Consider the following 22,909-nt stretch of genomic DNA (forward strand, 5'->3'; position numbering starts at 1 on the left):
ACAATATACAAAACTTATTTGCTAATTTTTTTTTACTCTTAGATGAATTAAATATGAATTTTTTTAATCGCTAAAAGTTTGAGGTAAAAGTAACCAAAATATAGGCGTGGAAATCAAACTTTGAACTTATTTTTATCAATGAAGTTTTTTATAATGGTCTAAATATGTCTGCAAAAATTTGATAAAAAATTTAAGAGTTTAAGGTTAGTTAAACAAATTTTGTTTGGTCAAGGACTGAACCTGTGTGCAAAAAAAAATATTAAAATTAAGTAAGGTCTAAACTTAGAAAGTCTTTAATTTATAGGAACCAAAAGTATATTTAACCCTTAAATATATTAACAATTTCTCAAAAAAAAAAACTAACAAATCATATCAAACTTTAAAAAATGCTAATCTTAAAACTAAAAATAAGTTTATTACAAGTAACAAATTACTCAATAATGTTATTATTCCATACTTGACGATTATAAAGTCTAGCTTAAACCTTCCCTCAAAAAAAAAAGTCTAGCTTAAACCAACTTATTCCTGCCCCAATCTACAGTATGTTGTATTGTATCATTAGGTTGTAGAGAATCCAAATCTTCATTTACCCAAAATATAATTTATTTTTATTTTTTTTAGTTGTGTTGCAACTATAGGACGCTTTAATTTAAGTAGAAAGATGAATTAAGTTGGATGTGGATCTTAAATAAATGATTCGAAGAAATTTAGATCTAACTATTCCATTCCCTCTTTAGACAATAACATGAAGACCCAAATTTTATTTTGAGCAAATTTCTCACTATAACTAACCATAGCCATTTCTAGCAACAAACCCAAAAAAAAAAAAAAAAACTAGCTTTAAATAGTCTAAATTAGATGTGTAAGAGTGTTTGATACCAACGGCTATACTCACACTTCGGAATACCTTTGAACTATTATAATTTTATTTTATGTATATTATGAATCATTTCCTACGACTACTCTAACCCACCAACATTCCTTTATAACATCAACAACAACATAAACAAAAAGTACAAACGCAAACATAAACACAAACACAAATAAATCATGGCACGTTCAAGGCATGTTGTTATTCTAGCCCTTGTAATGTTGGCCATGATTGGCCTTGCCTATGCTGCAGATGCACCAGCACCTGCCGAGAGTGACTGGGAAGAAGATGACGACGAATATCTTGTTGGAACTAGAAGGGGGGATCCTCCTTCAGCAAACGGCATCAATGTTGTGGCGGGACCAATTGGAGGACCCGTGCCTCCAGGTGCCTTTGATAATATTGCACCTGCACCTAGTGCCGCCTCTACCATCTACTTCTCCTCCATCGCAGGAACAGTTGTAACTGCTGCAATCGCTGGCTTCTTCTACTTTTGATTATATATCCTCATCATGTATATGCATGATCACTACTTAGTTATGTATTTCTTAACTTTGTCTTGATCTCTCATGCATGTAATTTTCTTAGTGGATATATAATGTAATCATTACATAAATCAAAGTCTGGTTATGATGTGTTTGTCATAATAATTGTTGTTCAATTTTAGATTAAGCTTGGTGACCAAATTTAGTCACCATATATATAAATTGTTGAGATTATTGAATTATGGAGAAACAATTATTAATTTAAACTAGTACTAGTTTATAAATATTATAAAAGTTATTTAATTTGACAAGAGAAACAATTATTATTAAATTATGGAGAAACAATTATTATTAGTTTACTTTGACAAGAGAATTAAAACATCTTGAACGTTATTAAACCTGTGTAGACACCTCAACGAACTCATGTGGACACTCCTCGGCCCGAGCCGAGGACAATGATTTTTCTTACCTGCTCCCATTTCGAGTCAAGAGAATGGTAGTAAATATCACAAAAGTTAAGAACTTTTTAGCTGTAATATTTTATAATTTGATTTATAAAAAGAAAGAACTTGTTAATTTAGGCGGCGGGATGAAGGTCGTGGTGCAAGTAAGATGGAAGCTTGAATATCTAGCTTCTTAAAAATGCAGAGGAAACAACAATGGGACGCAAGATTTAGAGATTAGACGCATAACCAAACACTAACAGGAATGAAATCGTGATATGTGCATTTGATTAAGTTGAACTTAAATGAGATTTAGGTCCATACAAACACAAATGTAATAAAAAAGGGTCAATATAATGGACTTTTTATTCATAGATGGCAAAGATATTTTAACAACTTCCGTGAAGGTAGATTTGACACACAAAATACAATTATTTCTAAGTTTGTCTTGAAAATACAAATTAATTATTTGTCAATGTAATGAAAACAATTTTTTATAAAGACTTGCAGATTTTGATTCTTTAACAACAAAACTTGTCACTAAAAACACAACAAAACTTGCTCCAATTAGTTGTTACTCTCTCCGATTTCGTTGATAAAAACCAAAAAAATTAAAATAATGGCCCACATCAAAGGGTCTTTTAACGCTTTAATATCCCCATTTAGGGGAGGAGATTGTCTCCAGTGGTTTCTCTCTCATGTGTAATCCAGGCCCTCCATTAAATAGGTGAAATAATGTGTTGTAATATTAAAAAGGGAGAGAGAGTGTAATTAAAGGTGGATGATGAGCCACTGCAGAAAACAGGAGAGATCTTCACTGGAGAGGATCCACTCCCCCCATTTAGATCACAAATTTGAAGTATGGGTACTTCTAAAATGGTGAAGTACTTGTATCGAATACGTGTATGGTACTTGTAGTGTACCTACCGATTCCTATCCATTTTTACTTGGTTTTTTTTTGCGATGGTGGATATGGCCAAAATGTGCATGCATGCAGTGGAAAAATAGCAGAAAATATTTTGATTTTTTATTGTATTCCAATTATCTTTCATGTTTTAGATGAGAATAGTGGAGGCGGTGGAGGAAAAAAAAAGTAAATCTCTAAAACATAGAAGTGAAGTTACACACATAATTAAAATATAGGAATATTATTATACTAATTTTATCACAATTGAATTACTTTCTTTCAAACATATTTTCGTCCTCGTGAGCTTATCTCAATTGGTAAAGACTGCGCATAATATATGTAATGTCCGGAGTTCAATTCAAACCTACGCCACCACCAAAAAAAACATATGTTTCTACAAAAACGGCAGCAATAATTTACTCAATAATTTTCTACATATTTTATATTAATGTACGTTTGATTTTTAAAATTTGTCATACTTTGTGTACTGAACATGTATGCATCATAGGGCCACAACGGGGTTTGAACCTCGAACCTTTGCATATATTATGTATTGTACATACCAACTGAACTAAGCTCATGAGGAGGACGGTATAACATCAAAATAATTTGTTTTAAATATAAGCAAAACTCAATAACAAATATAGTTATTCCCAATTTATTCTTGAATTAAATTTAGATTTATTTTTTCAATTTTTGTTATTCTTGTGATATTGGCATGTTTACAAGTTCATTTTTCAAGAGACATGAATTATGTCATCAAAATTTTAAGGGTCGTGAGGATCTTTTTAGGGATACAAAAGAGCTTAAGTCCAAAAAAGAAAAACTAACAAGAAATTAAATGAGGAGTAGAGACTCCTTTAACATCATCACTAATCAACCGAGAAAGCTCGATCGAACAAATTTTAAATTCTGGCAATCCCATCACCCGCAACACATTTAAGATTGGCTAAAGCATCCACACATTTGTTAGTCTCACGGTCAATACGAGTGACAAATATGAACATTCCAACTCATCTCCAAGAGATGATTAATATTTTTAATAATCCTTCCGCCTATTGCATTCATACTGCCATTGTGACACTGGTACCCCTTTGTAAGCTTTTAATCACCACTTCCGAATCGACACATAACTCTACAGCCGCAAAACCTTTCCGACTTGTGAGATTTAAACACTCTAAAACACCCCATAATTCCGCCACAAAAGCATTACAAATACCCAAACTTTTAAAGAAACCACACACCCAACTACCCATAGAATCACAAATCAAACCACCACACCCTGCCAACGAACCCTCCTTACAAGTACCATCAGTGTTTAACTTCTCCCACCCCTCATGAGGCGGAAACCATTGAATAAAGTCGTCACTTTTGGCACTCTATGCACCTTATTCAAACTATTCATTGCTTGAAAGTGATTATTTGCAGCTTCCTTTATTTTTTTTCCATGCATTTTCAGGTATGTTGTAATCATCATCATGGTTTTCGTTGTTTCTCCATTGCCCTTAAAGAGTGGCATGGTGTTAATCAGAAAGCGCTCCAACTCACCATTTTCTTTGTTATCCAAAACTTCATTCAAATTAAGCATTGCACATTGCTGCAAATTAACAGCAAAAAAACTGATTCCTTTGGAGACACGGAACAATATTAAACCAAACAGACATACATAGTATTTGGACAGTCATGGAGTGCGTGCAGCGACGTTTCCGCTGTACCTTTACACTTACAAAGAGGATCGCCAAGATGCATTCTGCTCTTGTGGTAATTGGTAAGCAACCTACCATGTAACAGCTGCCAAATGAAATATTCAACTCGTTCTGGGACTGCAAGTTTCCAAATGAGTGATGCTATTGACAGCGAGACTTTTTATCCCGAACGTATAGCGAAGGAACAACAGCCATTGGATCACGTGATTTGTGGAATAAAAAGGTTGGTGGAAGTAAAAGGGAAGGTGCGCTACATGAATTATTAGGCTGTCGTGAATATTTCGTGGATTTTGTTTCGCGAGATGTAGCATTAGTCTCTTAAATAATTGAATCAAATGCTGAAATTTAGATCTAACCAGTCCATTCCCTCTTTAGACAATAACATGAAACCTCAAATTTTTTATTTTTATTTTGAGCAAATTTCTGACTATAACTAACCATAAGCATTTCTAGCAAAAAAACTAACCATAACCATATATTGTTGATGTATACTTCCATAAATAGTCAAAATGTGAGGTGTAAGAGTGTTTGATACCAATGGTTTTTTCCTCATGTTTCGGAATACCTTTGAACTATAATAATTTTATGTATATTATGAACCCTTTCCTACAAATACTCCAACCCACCAACATTCCTTTATAACGTCAACAACAGCGTAAACAAAAAATACAAACACAAACACAAACAAACGCAAACACAAACACAAATAAATCATGGCACGTTCAAGGCATGTTGTTATTCTGACCCTTGTAATGTTGGCCATGATTGGCCTTACCTATGCTGCAGATGCACCAGCACCTATTGAAGATGACGGCGATGAATATCTTGTTGGAACTAGAAAAGGGGATCCTCCTTCAGCAAGTGGTGGTATTGTGGCGGGACCCATTGGTGGACCCGTGCCTCCAGGTGCCTTCGATGCTACTGCGCCCCCACCTAGTGCCGCCTCTAGCATCTACTTCTCTGCCGTCGCAGGAACAGCTGCAATTGCTGCAGTTGCTAGCTTCTTCTACTTTTAATTATATGTAACATCATCATGCATACGTAAGATCACTACTTAGTTATGTATTTCATAACTTTGTCGTGATCACTCATGCATGTAATTTTTTTAGGGGATATGTAATGTAATCATTACATACACCAAAGTCTGATTTTGAAACAAACTAACAACTCATTATATGAAATGTGTTGTTGTTTGTCATTTTGAGAGGAGTTATGTAATGTGTTTGTTATAATAATTGTTGTTCAATTTTACATTAATCACCATATACAGCACAATATAAATAAATTGTTGAGATTGCTGAATTGTGGAGAAACAATTATTCTTTTAAACTAGTATTAGCTTATTCGTTTACTTCGACAAGGGAAATAAATATCTTAAACATTAATAAAAAGATGGTAGAAATTATAGTAAAAGTTAAGAATTTTGTATGTATAATGTTTGAGGATTGGATTTAGAAAAACCAAGTACATGTTTGTTCAGGCGGTGGGATGAACGTTGACGTGAGATGGAAGCTTGAATATATACCAAGCTTCTTGAAAATATAGAGAAAACAACATTGGGACGCAAAATTGGATGCATAACCAATCAAGATCGAAATCATGGTACAATTTTTCTCATTACAGTTTTCTGAATTCGTCAAACTAATGATATGTAAATTTGATTATGTCGAAGGTAATTAAGATTTAGGTCCATACCAATAAATCTAATTAAAAACATCTAATATACTACTGCCTTTTAATTCACGGATGAAAATGGCAAGACCTTTAACCACTACCGCTAGAGAAATGATATTTTGACAACCACTTTTTGACAACTTTTGGACAACTTTCTCTCTCATACTCACAAGATGTTGTTATCCTCTCTCTTCCTTTTTCTCTCTCCATTGTTTTTGACCAATAAGAAGTGAGAAAAACAAGGGTGTCAACAAAGTTGTCATCAAATGGATGTCAAAATATCATTACTCCTACCGCTAAGGTGGATATATTTTTTTTAAGATTTTTTTAAATAAGCTATGGTGGATTTGATACCATGCAAAATAAATATATGTACTGAGTTTATCTTGTAGTAAATACAAATTCAACATTTGTCAATATAATGAACACAATTTTCCATACAGACTTGCGTATTTTGATTCCATCACAACAAAATTTGTTTGTGTGTTCCAATTAGTTACTCTCCCTACAAGTCCAGTCTCGTTGATAAACAAAAAAAAAATCAAAATAATTAGTTTTAAATATAAGAAAAAAATCAATAATAAATGTAGCTATATTTATTCTTGAATAATTTATATTTATCTTTTCAACTTTTGATACAGTCGTAAAATTGGCATGTTCACAAGTTCATTTGTCATCAAAAACAAATTATCAGTTATCACGTAATGCAATTAATAAACTTTCTTAAAGGATGTACTCTTTTTTTCTTCTTCTTAAGTATAAGACCGAAAAGTGTTTTAAAATGTTGGACAATATATATCTCAAAGAGCAGTGTTAGAGACACTTGCTTACACACTCTCTTAAATATTTTCTCAATGTATAGTGCTGCGTCCCCCTCTTTTTCAACCTCTTACCTACTAACAGTACAACAGATTGAGATTGTTTCGACATTTTTTTTATTCTGTACTTTTTGACATCTCACATTTTCGCCCCCCGTGTTTTGACACTTCATCTAGAAACATCAAGGGCTCCAACAAGAATCGACATTGAGCCAAACACCGGTGAAGACAAGAGCAACGATAGAAGGAAGGAGAGTACGGTGAGGAGGAAGTGGTTGTCGATGGTGCACTGGAAGAAGACAATGGGGTGGTCATGGGAAAAGAAGACGAAGGCGGCGAGGATGACAATGAGGAAGACGACGGGATGAAGTTGGAGTGGAATTAATGGAAGACAAGTGAACATCTTTTTTCCATTGTTGTGGTTCTTGATTTACTTTAATGGCTTCCTCCGCCAGCGGAATTTTTTGTGTGCGGCGAAGCCTAAAGTTCCCCCAATGAGTCACCATCATTGTGGATTTTATCCACCCATCGATACAGCCCAGAAAAAATTGAAGTTACCCTAAAAATTCAAAAGAATGATGGAAGCTGTTAGTGTGATTATGGCAGCCTTTTTTGTTAACAATAAATGCTTTGTTTATTATTTAAAAAGAAAATCTAATTGAAGATGACAAGTCTGATCTGCGGTATATTTCTATGGTGTGAAGATGGTACTGAAATTATATTGCAAAACCTTCATATTGACAAAATTAAAAGACAAAGGTACAAGTGCAACCGTTTGCACTTTGCACATATGACTTTTGAGATGCCAGTTATAAATATATTTTTTAAAAAAAAAAAACTATTAAAATATTCCCCTAATTTGAAAACTAGTAAACAAGTGAGGAGTTGAAAAATTAGAAATTTGGCGCCATACACATGGAGTGTTTGTGGGATAGTGTTTGAGCGAGTGACCATAGCATTTCTCTATCTCAAATCATTAATAGTCCTGAAGTGTGCATTACATACCTAAAAATGCAAAAATTATGTGATTAACATTAACACAAAACTTGCACTAGTGCTTATTAGTATTACAATTCAATCCCAACGAATTTAATCTCCTGCCTAGAAAAGTACTTAATGTTATATCAGTCCCAACAACAAATGAAAAAATGCAGAACATTACCAAACTCTAAGCTGAACACTAAAAATTGCCATTCAGCTCAGCCAACATTTTGTCAAAAATCAAATTCTATCTACCAATAAGTACCATCTGGACCTGCTGGCAACCATATTAACCACATGATGACTTGAAATTGGCTTCCTAGGAAGAACTGCAAGAATTAAAACTGGAAAAACATTTTTTTTTCACTGAATATACATATTTTACACTTCTGCTACCCTGGAAGATTGGAAGAGAGACTGTGAGATGAAACGAGGATCAAAATAACCAGACCATAATTTCCTTTTTTTATATCAAGAGAAGAGACTGCATCCATGGTCAGCTAATTCATCTTTTGCTTTAATACATCCCCTTGAAAACAGGATTTGTGCGGCAAATGCTTGCTCCATATTCTTCGTATTCTGCCTTTGTATGACAAGCCTGCACATTGCGAGCCAGAAATTATAAACACACATTAGCTCTGCACCAAGAACGGATGGAAACAACCAAGTGATGGGCTCAAGTGGTTAATGAGCTCCACCAATGGGCGAATCGTTCGAGAGAGAACCCTAGTTCAATTCCTGGGTGGAACAGTTCTTGGCCAGGCTTCACTTACCACACAGCCGAACTCCAGATTACTAGGGCCCCTTTCCCCTATGAACCAGAGAGTTAACACAGAGAAAAAAAGAAAAAAAAGGATGGCAACGGCTATTTTAAGAACAGTAAGAAACTATGGACTCTGTCTTCCTGGGAGAAAGTTTTTTTTTTTCATAAAAAGGACATCTTAATCTACAAGGAAGACGACTACAACAAACCTAGTTATCTAAATTTTGAGTGAATCACTAATTTAGTCTTTCAAATTGTAGGTATTAAGCAATTCAGTCTCTGAATTAACAATATTAAAATATGGTCCAAGAAATTCACATCATCAATCACATCCAAACTAGTCTTTTGAGTCAATATAATCCTTCAAATTGTCTTGGAGTTGGACGGATTAATTTGATCAAGATTTTTAATTTCAAGTATCACTTTAGAATTTCGTTCCTTTTTAGAGATTAAATTGTCAGACCCTACCATTACAGAGACTAAATTTGTGATTAACTCCTTAATTTTACACGGATCCAATATCATGTTTTCAAACCAAGGAAACAATACCATAAGTCGTAACCATTTAGTTTTTTAACATGCATGCAATCGTAAATTCATTTAATGTGGCAAAGCATTCAACATCAACCCAAATCACAAATGATAAGCAAAGAAAAGTAAAAAAACTACATCCAGGGCATTGTCATGCAATCCATTCACCGGTGCTTCCTCGGGAGCAAGACATAATCTAAGATTTTTTACAAACAAATAACAGTATAACCTAAACCTAAAGAACCGTTTTATCCAACATCATAAGTCTCAGAATAAATGTGTCCAGGTCAAAAGAGATTATTATTTTGATTTTTAGACATGGTAATAACAAGTCATAACCCAGAAAAAGGTAAAAGAAAAAAGCATACCGTAAAAAATTCAGGTGTTGATGCAAGCACTGATCCACCAAACCAAACTGCAAATCTTTGGATAGGATGGCTGAGTACATTGACCTCGACTGGATGTGACTGTGGAATTCAAGAAGTGAAAAGAAAAAAAGAGTAAGTGCCAGATCAAACCAATAAACATATGGCTGCGAGGCTTTTCATAAACTATGAAGCACTGGCACTCCTCGGATTAGACGTGTCCTGGTGTCAGACACGTGTCGTGTCCCACTCCGACACGACACCGACACATACAATTATACTGAATTATGTGATTTTCTCAAATTATTAGCGGTGTCGGCATGTTAGTGTCCATGTATGTATCCGTGCTTCATAGTTCACAAACACTGCCAATGTGAGAACTTCTTCCAAACATGTGTACATGTGGAGGAAGACTTGTCTAGACGTTGAATACATGAGTTAAGTAAAGTAAACCGAATCAACCAAAAACTAACACCTCATTATTTTAAATCATGTGGAATGAAGATTTATGTAATTACATAATATAAAATAACAATGTGTCAATGGTTGACTGGTTTTATTCCATATAGCTTAGCTATTGCAAACAAGGTTTATAAAAGAATTTTTCATGTGATCATCAGTTTAAGTAAAGGTATCTGTTAACTCTCACTTTTATCTCTCCATTAAGGCGCGCTTCAGCTGCAAGGACACGAGCATCAACTATTTTCTTTATATCACGTTGTAATCTCCTGTGAAAATCCTTGAACATTGTTGATCCTCCTGACAACACTATATTCTGAAATGAAAAGGACAAAATGGGCAAGTCGTAAAGAGGTCAATCATTAAGAACATGTAAAGTGGAGGGATTGAAACTAATAAGATCATAAATCAAAGATCTGGGGTGGTTTTCCGACTGATAAGCCTCTGGGCCAACAACAGAAAACGCACTTCGCCAAAGATTGAGATTTACAAGTTCTCGAACATTAAGGTTAATCTGATTACTCACTAAAATTTAAAATTTCAAGCATGTCATTTTAAAACAGCATATTGAAATATTGAAATAAAGTTGGTACTTTCAGAGCATATCTTATGCAAAATGTCACCAATTAAATTGAGATGAGGTGCTTCACCTTATATAATGATCTCCTTGTGTCAATTGGCGCAGACTGAATGCACTTGTCTATTACAACAGGCAAAGGAGTGGTGAAGTCGCTGCCATATATCTCGGGATTAAAGAAAACCTGCAAAAGTAATAGGGTAAACCCACGGGAATCTTTAAATCACCAATCCTATTGATTCAATGACCAAAATATTACACCAAGGAATGCTACATTTTCATGATTTCTTTAGTAGATGAAGGAACAAACCTAAGGAGTACAGAGATCAATAGCTAATTGGGATCATCAAGTCTCTTAGGAGACTACTTGATCAATGATCCCAGGTTCCAATCCCAACCCGGATGTGCATTGCCTGCACTTAAGCATCCCTTTCCCATCCCCTATCAGGATTTAGAAATCGTTGATAACCCAAAAAGGAAAAGCAACAAAATTTTTACCTTAAAACCAGAAGATATAATAAGGGCAAGGCAAAATGAATAGTACCATTTTTTCACAGATAATCCCCACTAAGAAAGGTGTTTATTCATGACAGAAAATGGGAGGTAATCAGGTGTATGTTTATTTAATTCATCAGTTCACGACTCAAGCTCAAGTATTATGACCCAGAACTTTCTCAGAGATGTGCTATGGATGATAGAGAAATTATAACGGGCCAAAGAACAAACCTCGGGGCCAAGAAAGCGTTCATAGCCAATATCACAAGAATATGGAGCCCCAGTCTTTGGTTTAACGCCTCTCCATTGCTTGATATACTTGGCTGGTTCTTTGTCATGCTTATTATATTCCTGAGAGAAATTGAGCAATTATTATAAAAGAAAGTTATCAAATAAATCCAATAGATAACTTTATGTCCCTTAATTCACTAAAAAAGAAATCAAATTAACGTGCTGAGAAAGCTTAGACATTGAACAAAAAATGTTCGGATTAACAAAAAAGCAAAGAAACAAAGCTATTGGCAGCATCACACCACAAACTCCTTAAATGATTATGCCAAAGAAATATAAGCAGTGAACTCAAGACAACCTTAACTATGTCAGAGCAGGTGTAGCAATGCATTTCCTTCACTTTCCGAGCCACTTCGAACGAGTCTTCTGGTGGTATATTCTCTCCTCTTTCCTGCACAAATCAATGTAAACATGAGACAGTTCATGAATCTGGATTAGCAACTTGCAGATCAAGAATTGAATATTACAACCTTGGTCAGTACCAAAACTTAATATGGCAAAACGTATGAATAAGATCTAAAATCATGGTATAAGTAAACTTCACTTGAATCGCTTCTACTTATCAACTACGTAACGACAACAGTGTTATCATAAATACATCAAACCCCATTCATCCATGATTAGCATTAACCAATGCATGGTTTCACACTTTCACTATCGAGTCTAACTAAAACTAGTAATTTGTGAGAACCTTTAATGTTAACAAGCATACAGTCACAGATTTTAAAATTAAGGAACAGGTAGTAGTGGCACAATAACATTCTAATTTTATACAAGGATTACCTACCCGCATTAGCTGCTGGACGAAAAGAGTAACATCCTTTCCCGCAATAGGAACTGATTTGATGCTACTTCCAATAACATAACCATCCGCAACTGGTACAACATGTGTAGCCCCATCTCCGATATCAACTACGACTCCTGTCATCTCACACTAAAAAGAATTCTAGATCAGCCTAAAAACTTCAAAAAACAATAATATATTACTTAAAATCTCCAATATGCTAAGCCAACATAACATTCTATATTCAACAGATGATAAACTATCCCATGCGCTTGTAATATTACAAAACCACCGCAACCAGTTCTTACTCAACAGAGTGATTCACTTTCGGTTTCAAGCAAGATATCCAAAGCATTTTGTGTTTAGAATTTAGATAGCTAGCTAGCAAGTTGTACAAAAGATTTACCACGGGTTTGAATAAATAAAACCCCTTCAAAACTAACCATCCAATTCCATTCCATTATTCCAATTCTATCAACATAATACAACAGCCGGCAGCATCTTTCCGCTAGGCAAGTTTCGTAAATCAGACAATGTCATAGTATCCTATCATAATAATACAAAATCTTTTTTACTAGAACAAATTACACACCTTAGACGTAGTGTAGCCAGCAGCGAGAGCAAGCACAGAATTCACGGCAATGTAAAGTCCAGGCACATTAAAAGTCTCAAACATAATTTCCCCAGTATACTCACGACTCTCAGGCGCTGTCAACGGACTCTCGGTCAAAAGAAAATAATGATCCTCAGGATCACACCGCAAATAATTGAATATACACTGCTGCCAAAATCGCTCCATGGCATCCCAATTCTCAACCTGACCATGCTTAATCGGGTAAGTGAGATTATAAGTACTACTAGATCGAGACTTAGAAAGCGCATCGTCTCCAATAAAGAAATCAAGATCAGCCATAACCCCAGCATTATGCTGTGCAATCCAATTTCCTTTAGAAGAACTTCTCGATTGATTCAGAAACGACTCGTTAATCGCAACCACACTAGGAACAATAAAACAAGGTTCAACATTACCAGCAAAGCCCATTTTCGTATACCTGCAACAAAAACACATTTTTACAAATTCAACACAAACCCAATTCGGATATCTCAATATCACACACAATTCCACAATTCCAATAAAAAAAACTAAAAAATATCCCATTCAGGCATTTCAACAAACACATGGTGTGCAATTTTGAAATTATGTAAAAAAGAAAGTAAACCCAATTGGGTAAATAGAAATGGAGTGAGAAAAGGTACCCGGAGCCATTGTCGATGACAACAGCAGGACGAGAAGCAGCTGGGTCCATTAGAAATATCAAAAAAATGGTGAAAATCGGAAATGGATCTGTGAGAGAGTAATTCAGATCCAGTAGAGAGATTTAGGCAGAGGATCATGGTAGTGAAAAAGAAGAAGAAGAAGAAGAAGACTTTGATCGAAAGTGAAAGGAGCGAGTTAACGTAAGATTGTGGTTGTTGGTGATAGCTCTATGACTACTACTACCCATAGTTTTTGTTTTCAACTATGATAATAAATTCATTCAACATTAATTTGAGAAATGAATCATAAAACAAACTCTGTTTTGTTTTCCTAAATATACTTTCCTTCTCAATGGATCTTTCTTTCTTTCTGTTATGTCTCTTCTTCTTTTATTGTTGTTATTATTATTTCCTTTTTTAATGTTATTTTTTTTTTTGGTTTGTTTGTCCGTAAAAACCAACAGGACAACCTAACCTTTCTTTTTCGGTATTGACGGCAGGTTAATTTGGAGGGTACAAATGGGTGGGGTTGTTTTGATTATAGGCCGTGTGATTTCTAGCTTCACCTGAGTAGATCATCACTTTCAGAGTTCAGACCCACCAAACATGAAAATTATTCATTGAAAGATTAAATAATAATTAAAAAAACATTTTTATGTTATTTTTTATTTATTAATTAATTCAACCGTTAATTTTGTCAAACATTATAAATTTAACTCACGAACGATAACTAAATTAGTTGTCAAGTTAGCTTATTAGTTAGGCTCTAAATTATACGTCACTTTAACAATTTTACATTGATTAAAAAATGTAATTAATGTTGTATAAAAAATAGTAATTGTGCCATGTTTTATAAAAATATCTTTTATTAATGGTATAGAAAATATAAATTAAAAGAATTGAAAAAAGAAAAAGTAATAAATAATAAGGGACATAATAGGAAAGTAAACATTAATGATTCTTTGATATTGTAAAATGACATATAATTTGAAACAAACAAAATTTGCTAGAATGACGTATAATTTAGAACATAAAAAGTATTTGTTATCTTTCACAAGTGGAGCATAATTCTCAACACACTTCATGTTTAAAATAAAGTAATCCAAATTTCATGTATCACCACGTTTTATATGGTTTATTGAGAATTTAAGAATTTCATTTTTGAATTTAGAAGAATATGGGGGTGGAGGTGGGGCTTTCATGCCGTTATTTTTGTTAAAAATTGATAGTATTGTGTAGTATGTTCTAATTTTTAAAAGAGCGTATATATTACTCAATTTTACAAATTTTGCAACATTTATGATTTGCCATATTGATTCACAGTTTATAAATACTTTTTTTTTTACAAAACAATATACAAACATGTGTTTTGTTAATTTTCACAAGACATTTAATAAGTTATGTTATAAATTAATTCACAATTTACAACTACATTTCTTTTTTACAAAACAATTTACAAATACATGTTTTTCTCAATTTTCACAAGTCATTGAATAAGTTATGTTATAAATGAAACCATGCTTTTGGATACAACTTACAAAATTAAAATATATTCAACATAACTTGTCAAAATAAATCATAATTACATCTCATAAGTTACAAAACAATTCGGTCTTCACAATCGAATGATATTGGGAACTATTTTCTACTAAAATATGTTCATATAAGCATGGGCGGAGCCACCACCTCGCGAGCTCGGGCACTCGCCCGGGTTCGATCGATATTTTCTTTATATTTCGCCCAACCCAATAGCCCATTGATCCACTTGAAAAATTAATTTTTTTGGGCAAACTCAATATTTTCATACATGCGCTCACAAAAATTCTTGGCTCTATAATTTTTGTCCAGGCTATGTAAAATTTTTGGCTCCGCCACTGCATATAAGAGGATAATATTATAAGGAAAATGCTAACAAGTCCCCTCAAGATACTTGTTAAGAAGTTTAAATAAAAAAATTTGTCTTGAGAATGATGCATTCAACACACTAAAATTTTAAGGGTCGTGTTAACTTGTGCTCTTATGGCACATGTTAAGCAACCTAAATAGAGCAATTTTGCATTGAAAAACACAATATAACAACTTTTAAGAAATTGAATGCACGCCTTTTGATATGTGTATTTCTATAATGAGTATCTTAACATGTGCCTTGAGGGCACAAGTTAACATTAGCCAAATTTTAAAAAGTAACTTTTTCTACATAAAATTTACCAATTTTTTCTATTTTTAAATTCTTAACAAGTGCCCTTGTTAGCAAGACTCATATTATAATATCATCAATTATTCATCACTTGTGATTTCAACGTTGAATTTCACATTAGAAGGTTTCACATTACAAACGTGAGTGTCTCATTTTCTTATGAGAAATTCTTAGCAAGTGCCCTTGTTAGCAAGACTTGTATTATAATATCATCAATTCTTCATCACTTGTGATTTCAACGATGAATTTCACATTAGAAGGTTTCACATTACAAACGTGAGTGTCTCATTTTCTTACGAGAACATGAAATGTTGATGAAAAGTATAAGAAGTAGTTAAAAAACATGTAAACAACTAACTATTTAATCATGTTTGCTCAAGAGATTTACAATTAACTTTTATTTTTAAAATACTTAACATAGATGATATTCACAACCTTAAATAGACACATTTAGGTTGAAATAAAAATAAATAATTTTGTTTGTCTGAGTATTTTTCTTTTAGCTAATACTGGAAAAGAATATATATATTGTTAATAAAAATCAATTGGTAAATTGATGCATATTTTAGGTTTTAAAACGGTCTTTGTTACAAAATTTAGATTCTCGTTCAAATAGAAATTTTTCTTACCTATTTTTAATTTCATTAGGCTGAGAGTGCTTGTCAATTCCTCAGGGAAAAAAATCACGAGAAGATATTCATTTGCTTTTACCCTCGCCAACAATGGAAAGTTAATGGGTATTTACCGCTGCAAAATTCTTTAAGAGTTTTGGTAAACGTTCTAACATCGATACTTGCAAATTAAATAGTCCAACATCATCATTCTCCTTTGTTGCAATTGCTGCAATAATTGTTTCAAAGGAGTTATAATTAGTCACCTTCATCACTTCAATCTTAATAAGATTTATCCATATAAGAGATATAATTAACCTTATCACTCTATTGTAGCTTGCAGTCTCCAAACGTATCAAGTTTCAGATTGGTGATGAGAGCACCAAAGTTTTTAATTTGCAATATCAACTTAACATCCTATATCATCGTGTTCAACCCCTCTAGGTGCGGAATCATTTGAAACATATATAAAACACAGTTTACAAAATTTGAGTATTTAATATTAATTTAATAAATGTTATTTATCAATCAAATATGTCTGAAACTTCTTTTTGCACCATTACCATCGTACTTCCCTTAGTTTCTTTTAAATCCAAGCACACCCATTATGGATATAACCAAATTTCATGTTTTTTCAGATTTTTTGTTCTTCAATAAGGTTCGTTTTAATGAAGTTTAAATGCGAAAGTTGTATGATATATGAACTTTTTCAATTATAAATCCAGAACTTGTATCCACCAGTCACAAACTATTTTAAATAGTTTTACATTAAACAGTTAAATGTAATTACAATTGTTTGATATTTCATTATAAAAGAAAAAAGCCTTAAATCATCCCTGAAAAATGTCATAAATCAGTGTTCCTTTTGAGCAAACTATTATCTTTTTAAAGCAACTCTATAGTAACCAAAAAAAAAAAAGCAACTCTATAAGTTTCTCATGTTGAAGTCTTATGTGATTTCTTGAAGATAGAATTTAAATTACAATCAAATTAACGCACGTTAAAATAATCACATTTCTCATTGATTGACATACTAGGGTATGAAGTTTTGCATAAAATCTTTGAGTTTTGGTAAAAACTAAAATATTTATTTCTTTAAAGTCAACTCCGGAGGTATAAATACATAATATTTACCACTTAAAATTGTAACAATTTTCATATGAAGTGGGCAGAGCTTGGAGCAACAAGTGACCACAAAAAACAGAAGTGTTCCAAGCATTTACACTGATGAAGATATACTCCTTATAAATCATGAAAATAAGATTTTGTTAAAAACTCATAATGGATATATTTTGTACCTTTGGTAATGTTTTCAAAAATATATTTTAAATGAATCATATACCTTTTTACATTTAGTAATGTTTTTAAAAATATTTTTCAAATGAGTCATATGCCTAGAGTCAAATTAAATATTTCTTCTATTAAGGTACAATTCACAATCTCTTACCACACCAAAATACAAAATGTATTTTGCGTTGAAGAATGAAAAGCCACCACAATATTTTACCATCAAACTCTCCATCATACCCAGTTGACAATGTCATGTTGTCTTCATATTTTCAAATCCATTAATATAACTGACTTCAATTTAAAAAAATAACATATCTCACATTTTATGAAATTATGAATATCATATTAAATATATATTTAGATACAGTTAAATCTCTAACATATATAAAATAAAATAATCATACCTTTTCCAACGCAACAACACCACAATTTATTTGTGTCTAGCCATTATCCCTTCATTGAATCACCATTCATAATTTTCAAATGTATAAAGTTTATAAAATTTTAACCATAATTTTCAAATGTATAAAGTTTATAAAATTTTAACCATAATAGACAAAAAAATAGTATATTAGCTTTGCATAATCCTCATCCAATCACATTTTTCAAGTTGAACATAGAATGTTGATTGACATCCCAAAAAAATTCCAACATATTATTTTCTCAAGAAAAAAAATAAGGAAGTGTAACCTACATAAAAATAAGTTAACTAAAATTATAATTAAAGTTATTATTATTTATCATCTTTACAACTTCGATTTATTCAGAATGGTTAAAATCTTTCTCTTGAAAAAATCAACACATTGATTATGATAGTTAGTTTAAATTTTCAAGATTATATAAAATACATAATTATGTGAAAGTTTGAAGATGTAAAATAGTTGTGTTTTTTTATGAAAAATTGTCTTACTATTTATTTCTTATTTTCAATTTTAATAGTTACAAAGAAATATTATTAAACTAAGGTCTGAACTCTACACAAATACAAAGTTAATACATCCTCAGATAATGGACATGAAGAAATGGACATGACAGATCATACATAATTAAAAATTTCAAAAATCTTAGCGTAAAAGGTACCCGACCTAAAAGACAAACATTATTCATTGATCGAACAATGGACAAAAGACTAACTTTCTTTGATTCTATATATGTGGTAACAAGATAGGTTTTAGGGTAGTGAGGATTGTTATTATCCTTCCGGGGTTTATTTTCCTCCTCATCCTCTGGAGAAGAAAAACAAAAATCCAAGTGTTAAAATAACACAATTGTGAGAAAATCATTTTCTACTAAAAATTAATGTTTATAAAAGAGGATAATATTTCAATAGCATCAAATTCTTCATCATTTGTGACTTAAACGACAAGTCTCACCTCGGAAGGCTTCACATTACAAATGTGAAGGAGTCATTGCTCATCAGAACGTAAATGACGTTTCCCCAAATGACAAAATTCATGTTGACAAAGTGATAGAACTAGTTAAAAACAAGCATGTAAATAATTATTTAATAATGCTTGCTCAAGAGATTCACAATTTTATTTTTAAAGTACTTAACATAAATGATTTTTAGACACATTTAGATTGAAATAAAAATAAATAATTTTCTGTCTAAATATTTTTCTTTTAGTTAATATTGAAAAAGAATAAACATATTGTCAATAAGAAATCAATTTCTAAATTGATGCATACCTCACATAAAAAAAAAAAACTCATTATTGTATTGTATAGGTTCACAATCAAAGGCATTCACACCTCTCCTAATTTGATGTTTAAAAGATTTGGACTATTCGGCATTCCCTCATAGAAAATCTTGAGGGGAGGACATTCATTTACCTCTACTTCCACCAAAAATAGAAGGTTAATGCAGAACTTACAGCTAGAAAACTTGTTAAGGTTTGGCAACCTATCAAACACCAATAAGACCAAATTAAGTAACCAACATCAACATTGTCATTTGTTGTAATGATTACTTCAAATGAGATACAACCTTTAGCCTTCATCACTTCAAGCTTGCCAAGACTTCTCCCTATAGAAGAAGTAATTAAAATTATCAGTCCATTGCAGTAGGTATTCTCCAAATATATTAAACTATTCAAAGATGCACATTAAGGAATCAAGTTTGTAAGATTGGGACAATATTCAACTGCGAGGTGTCCAATAAACTCAAGAAGTGGGTGGGGTCCTTCACATACTTTAGGTAAATCAGATAGCCTCAAACTTTTTAGCCGAATCTCCTCATTTAATATTCCGTCATCAAGGAATATTTCCTCAAAGGAGCATGATTCAAGACCACATGCACTTCGGAGAAGCTCACGAGTATACCTCATTTACCAGTATACCTCTTCTTGGACATTCATCGGTGATCATCATTTAAGGTTTCTCTTCGTGACTTCTCATTGTTTTTATCGAAGTTCACATTCCTTATGTCACACATTATGTTCTCATCAAGTTTATCCACCTCTGTTTTCCCTATCCGATTTTCCGTTCTTTTCGTTCACGTCATTGTTCTTTCTGCTCTTGATGTCGTTCTCATTGTTTTTGTCATCGTTTTCATATTTCTCGTTGCCGTTTGTGTCGCTGTTCTGATTGTTCATGTATTGTTCCAAACCAAAGTTTCCTTTGTCGTCGTCATTCTTATCATCTTTATATGCAGGTCTGTTGTATTGGTTTTTTTGCTATATCTTTTTATTCTGTTTGTTCATGAATTGAGGTATCTCCTCACAATTTGTTTTGTAGTGTTGTAACTGAAAGTTGAAGCAGTTAGTATTATTAATATCTTTCTTTCTTTTGTGGGTGGTACACACACACACAGATATATATATATATATATATATATATATATATATATTTGCTGTTGAATATGCTAGCAAAGTAGGAGAAATCATTTGATGTCTTGAAGACATTAAATCAAGTCACAATTTACCAGTATCTCTAATTTGGTGTCGGACTAATAGTTTTTTTGAGGGTGTTTTCTTGAATCAATTTTGTTCAAATTGTTTGTATTGGTGTGTGTATTTGGTTTTCTCTTTCTGTTAAGACAAGCATAAAGCAAAATGTAGGTGAAGGGGACCAAACATCACTTGGGAGATAGCCATCTCTAAGACATGCACGTAAAATGAGTCACTTGTTGAATAACCGGTCCATATTTAAAATGCAAGTGAAAGAACCACACTTTTTTTAGTGTAGTATAATTTCATACGTCGGTTTAACAGAACAAATAAACGACGTTCATGCTTAAGGGAAGTCTATGTCTATTTGATGTCAACTTAGGGGAGGTTGGTGTTTATTTTTAAACAAGAAGGGGTGTTTGTATCATTTAAAGAGACCTTAGTGGAGGTCAATGTAATTTCCTCTTTTTTAATTGATGTTATTTAAAATTTGCAGATGTTTAGTAATTTCCTGAAGAAAGTTGTTAGGATGACAAGAAAATGTTCGGTGGACTTCAAGGATAAGACTCCTGAAACCAATGTTATATTACTCAATATTCTTTTGTTTTTAAGGATAACTCATATGTGCCATATACGAGAATATCCTGAGGATGCATTAACTTTGTATTTGTGTAGACTTCACACATCATCCTAATTAGTTTAATAATATTTATTTGATTGATAAAAAAATATATTCATTTAACGTTAATGTCCATATAACAAATAACATAGTTACAATAATGTTGTCTTTCAAAAAAAAAATGTTACAATAATGTTTATAACATATTATTATAAGGTTGTTTTTATTTTTCTTATTTTAACGTTACAACATTAATATAACTATGTTTTTAACCAAAAAAAATTGTATAACAAAGTTACAATGATGTTATTACATTACAACAATATTTTAATTAAAAAATAATCATAACAAACATGATTGTTTAGAACTTTATAAAGGAAATAAGTTCTATTCTAAAAGACTTTTAATGGTTTAAATTGTTTTTCACAAAGATAAACAACACATTTGTATTATTTTCAAGAGATTCAATCATAACCATTTTTGTTAAACCTTCATTATCAAACATTAGAATCATTCCTCGGTTCTTCAACGTAAAACCATATCCAATAAGCCCAAAAAAATGTGCAAATGAGGAATTTTGAATTTCCTTACTTTAACTTTTGAAGTAAAAAGATTGTGCTGTATATGGTTAAATTAGAAACAACTATGTCAACCATATCTAATAGACCTTAATTTTAATATGGAAGATATACATAAAAGAAGAATTCATAGAGATCACTTTCTTGCTAGTAAATATACAGAGAACTTTAAAACCAAAATCATCAAAATTAATATTTTATAAAGGTATCAATTAGCAAATATAAACTGAAAAACAACAACAAATATCTAAATAAGTGATTTTTCACATAGATCTAGATTTTTCTTCGTGATTTCGTCATCTGAGTGTGGCGGTGTGTTGTTCGTCGTCTTGTGCGGCGTTGTTTGATTTCCCGTCTTGGTGCGGTGTTCATTTGATTCATATTGAAAGATAGATTTATTCAATCAAAGATTTGGGCGTCAACGTTGCAGATCCGGAGGCATGGGTATTTCGGTCACTTTAATTTTATCATATATTTTTGTAGGCATTTTGCCGTTATATGCTATTAACTTGGATGCTGTGAGTTTGTTCGCAGATTCATCCTTTACGTTTTTAGCGGTGTTGAATGATGTACTCTATCGATTTGAATGAATGAATATCATTTTGTTTTTGACAAAAAAAAAAAATCAACGTATGAACCACAATGAAAAGGGAGATGTAGAAACAAACATGCCTTTTATGTTAATTCAACTGTTATAAGAGAAAGACCGGGACATGAAAACCGTCGTTTTTAGATTACCCCATGATGTAGCAATGCTACCATCTATAAGTCTGCTAGCTAGTGTAGCGATACCAACGTTTATCGCACCATATATCAAAACCTTTTTTTCAATAGCTTTCCAGAGGGACAATGCCTCAACGCAACCACGTTAAAACTGTTTATGTAGACATTCAATGTTGGGTTGTTATGTCCAAATTCACCGCTCTCAAAAATAGGGTTCAAACAGTCTTGATTTGAAACAAAACTGATTGATTATTTGATTTATATATAATACTTTTGATGAAATATTCATATGTAAAATTAGGCTTGAATTAAAAAACACCACCCATCGTTTATCTCATATTTTACCGCAACATAATTGTTCTGGATCGGCTAAAACCTTTAGGCCCAATACAACTACAACCCAAATAGCGCATTTGACAATATTACTCGCAGCACACCCCTTCTCCGCGAGGGGGGGGGGGGGGTGCCGCAACTAAGACCAGTTCAAATGAATTGTAACGTCTCTGCCCACGTTCCTGCGAATCTCTCCTCGACGGTTACACTTCCTACGAATTCGTAACCGCCGAGCGCACATGTGTCTTACAACTACTCTGCAA

The 22,909-nt window shown here is 32.6% G+C and overlaps 3 protein-coding genes across 3 annotated transcripts; 2 read left to right on the top strand and 1 right to left on the bottom strand.

The window, feature by feature from the left end:
• Positions 1 to 992: 992 nt before the first annotated feature.
• LOC146933560 (uncharacterized) lies at positions 993 to 1,521 on the top strand. The gene has a single exon (XM_085705369.1). The coding sequence runs from the start codon at positions 1,051 to 1,053 to the stop codon at positions 1,366 to 1,368; it is 318 nt and encodes a 105-aa protein (XP_085561495.1). The 5' UTR covers positions 993 to 1,050; the 3' UTR covers positions 1,369 to 1,521.
• Positions 1,522 to 5,063: 3,542 nt separating this feature from the next.
• LOC146933561 (uncharacterized) lies at positions 5,064 to 5,714 on the top strand. The gene has a single exon (XM_085705370.1). It carries the CDS (start codon positions 5,126 to 5,128, stop codon positions 5,426 to 5,428), a length of 303 nt encoding a protein of 100 aa, XP_085561496.1. The 5' UTR covers positions 5,064 to 5,125; the 3' UTR covers positions 5,429 to 5,714.
• Positions 5,715 to 7,862: 2,148 nt separating this feature from the next.
• Positions 7,863 to 13,769, bottom strand: DIS1 (Actin-like ATPase superfamily protein). Its single transcript, XM_085705348.1, has 9 exons — positions 13,408 to 13,769; positions 12,743 to 13,202; positions 12,154 to 12,300; positions 11,665 to 11,757; positions 11,307 to 11,426; positions 10,654 to 10,764; positions 10,194 to 10,319; positions 9,548 to 9,646; positions 7,863 to 8,483 (listed from the first exon to the last, which is right to left on the bottom strand). Exons 1-9 carry the CDS (start codon positions 13,455 to 13,457, stop codon positions 8,403 to 8,405), a joined length of 1,287 nt encoding a protein of 428 aa, XP_085561474.1. The 5' UTR covers positions 13,458 to 13,769; the 3' UTR covers positions 7,863 to 8,402.
• Positions 13,770 to 22,909: the final 9,140 nt, after the last annotated feature.

Source organism: Medicago sativa, chromosome 4, assembly GCF_051527215.1.
Source record: "Medicago sativa cultivar Bolivia chromosome 4, Bolivia_mono, whole genome shotgun sequence".
Lineage (NCBI taxonomy): Eukaryota > Viridiplantae > Streptophyta > Magnoliopsida > Fabales > Fabaceae > Medicago > Medicago sativa.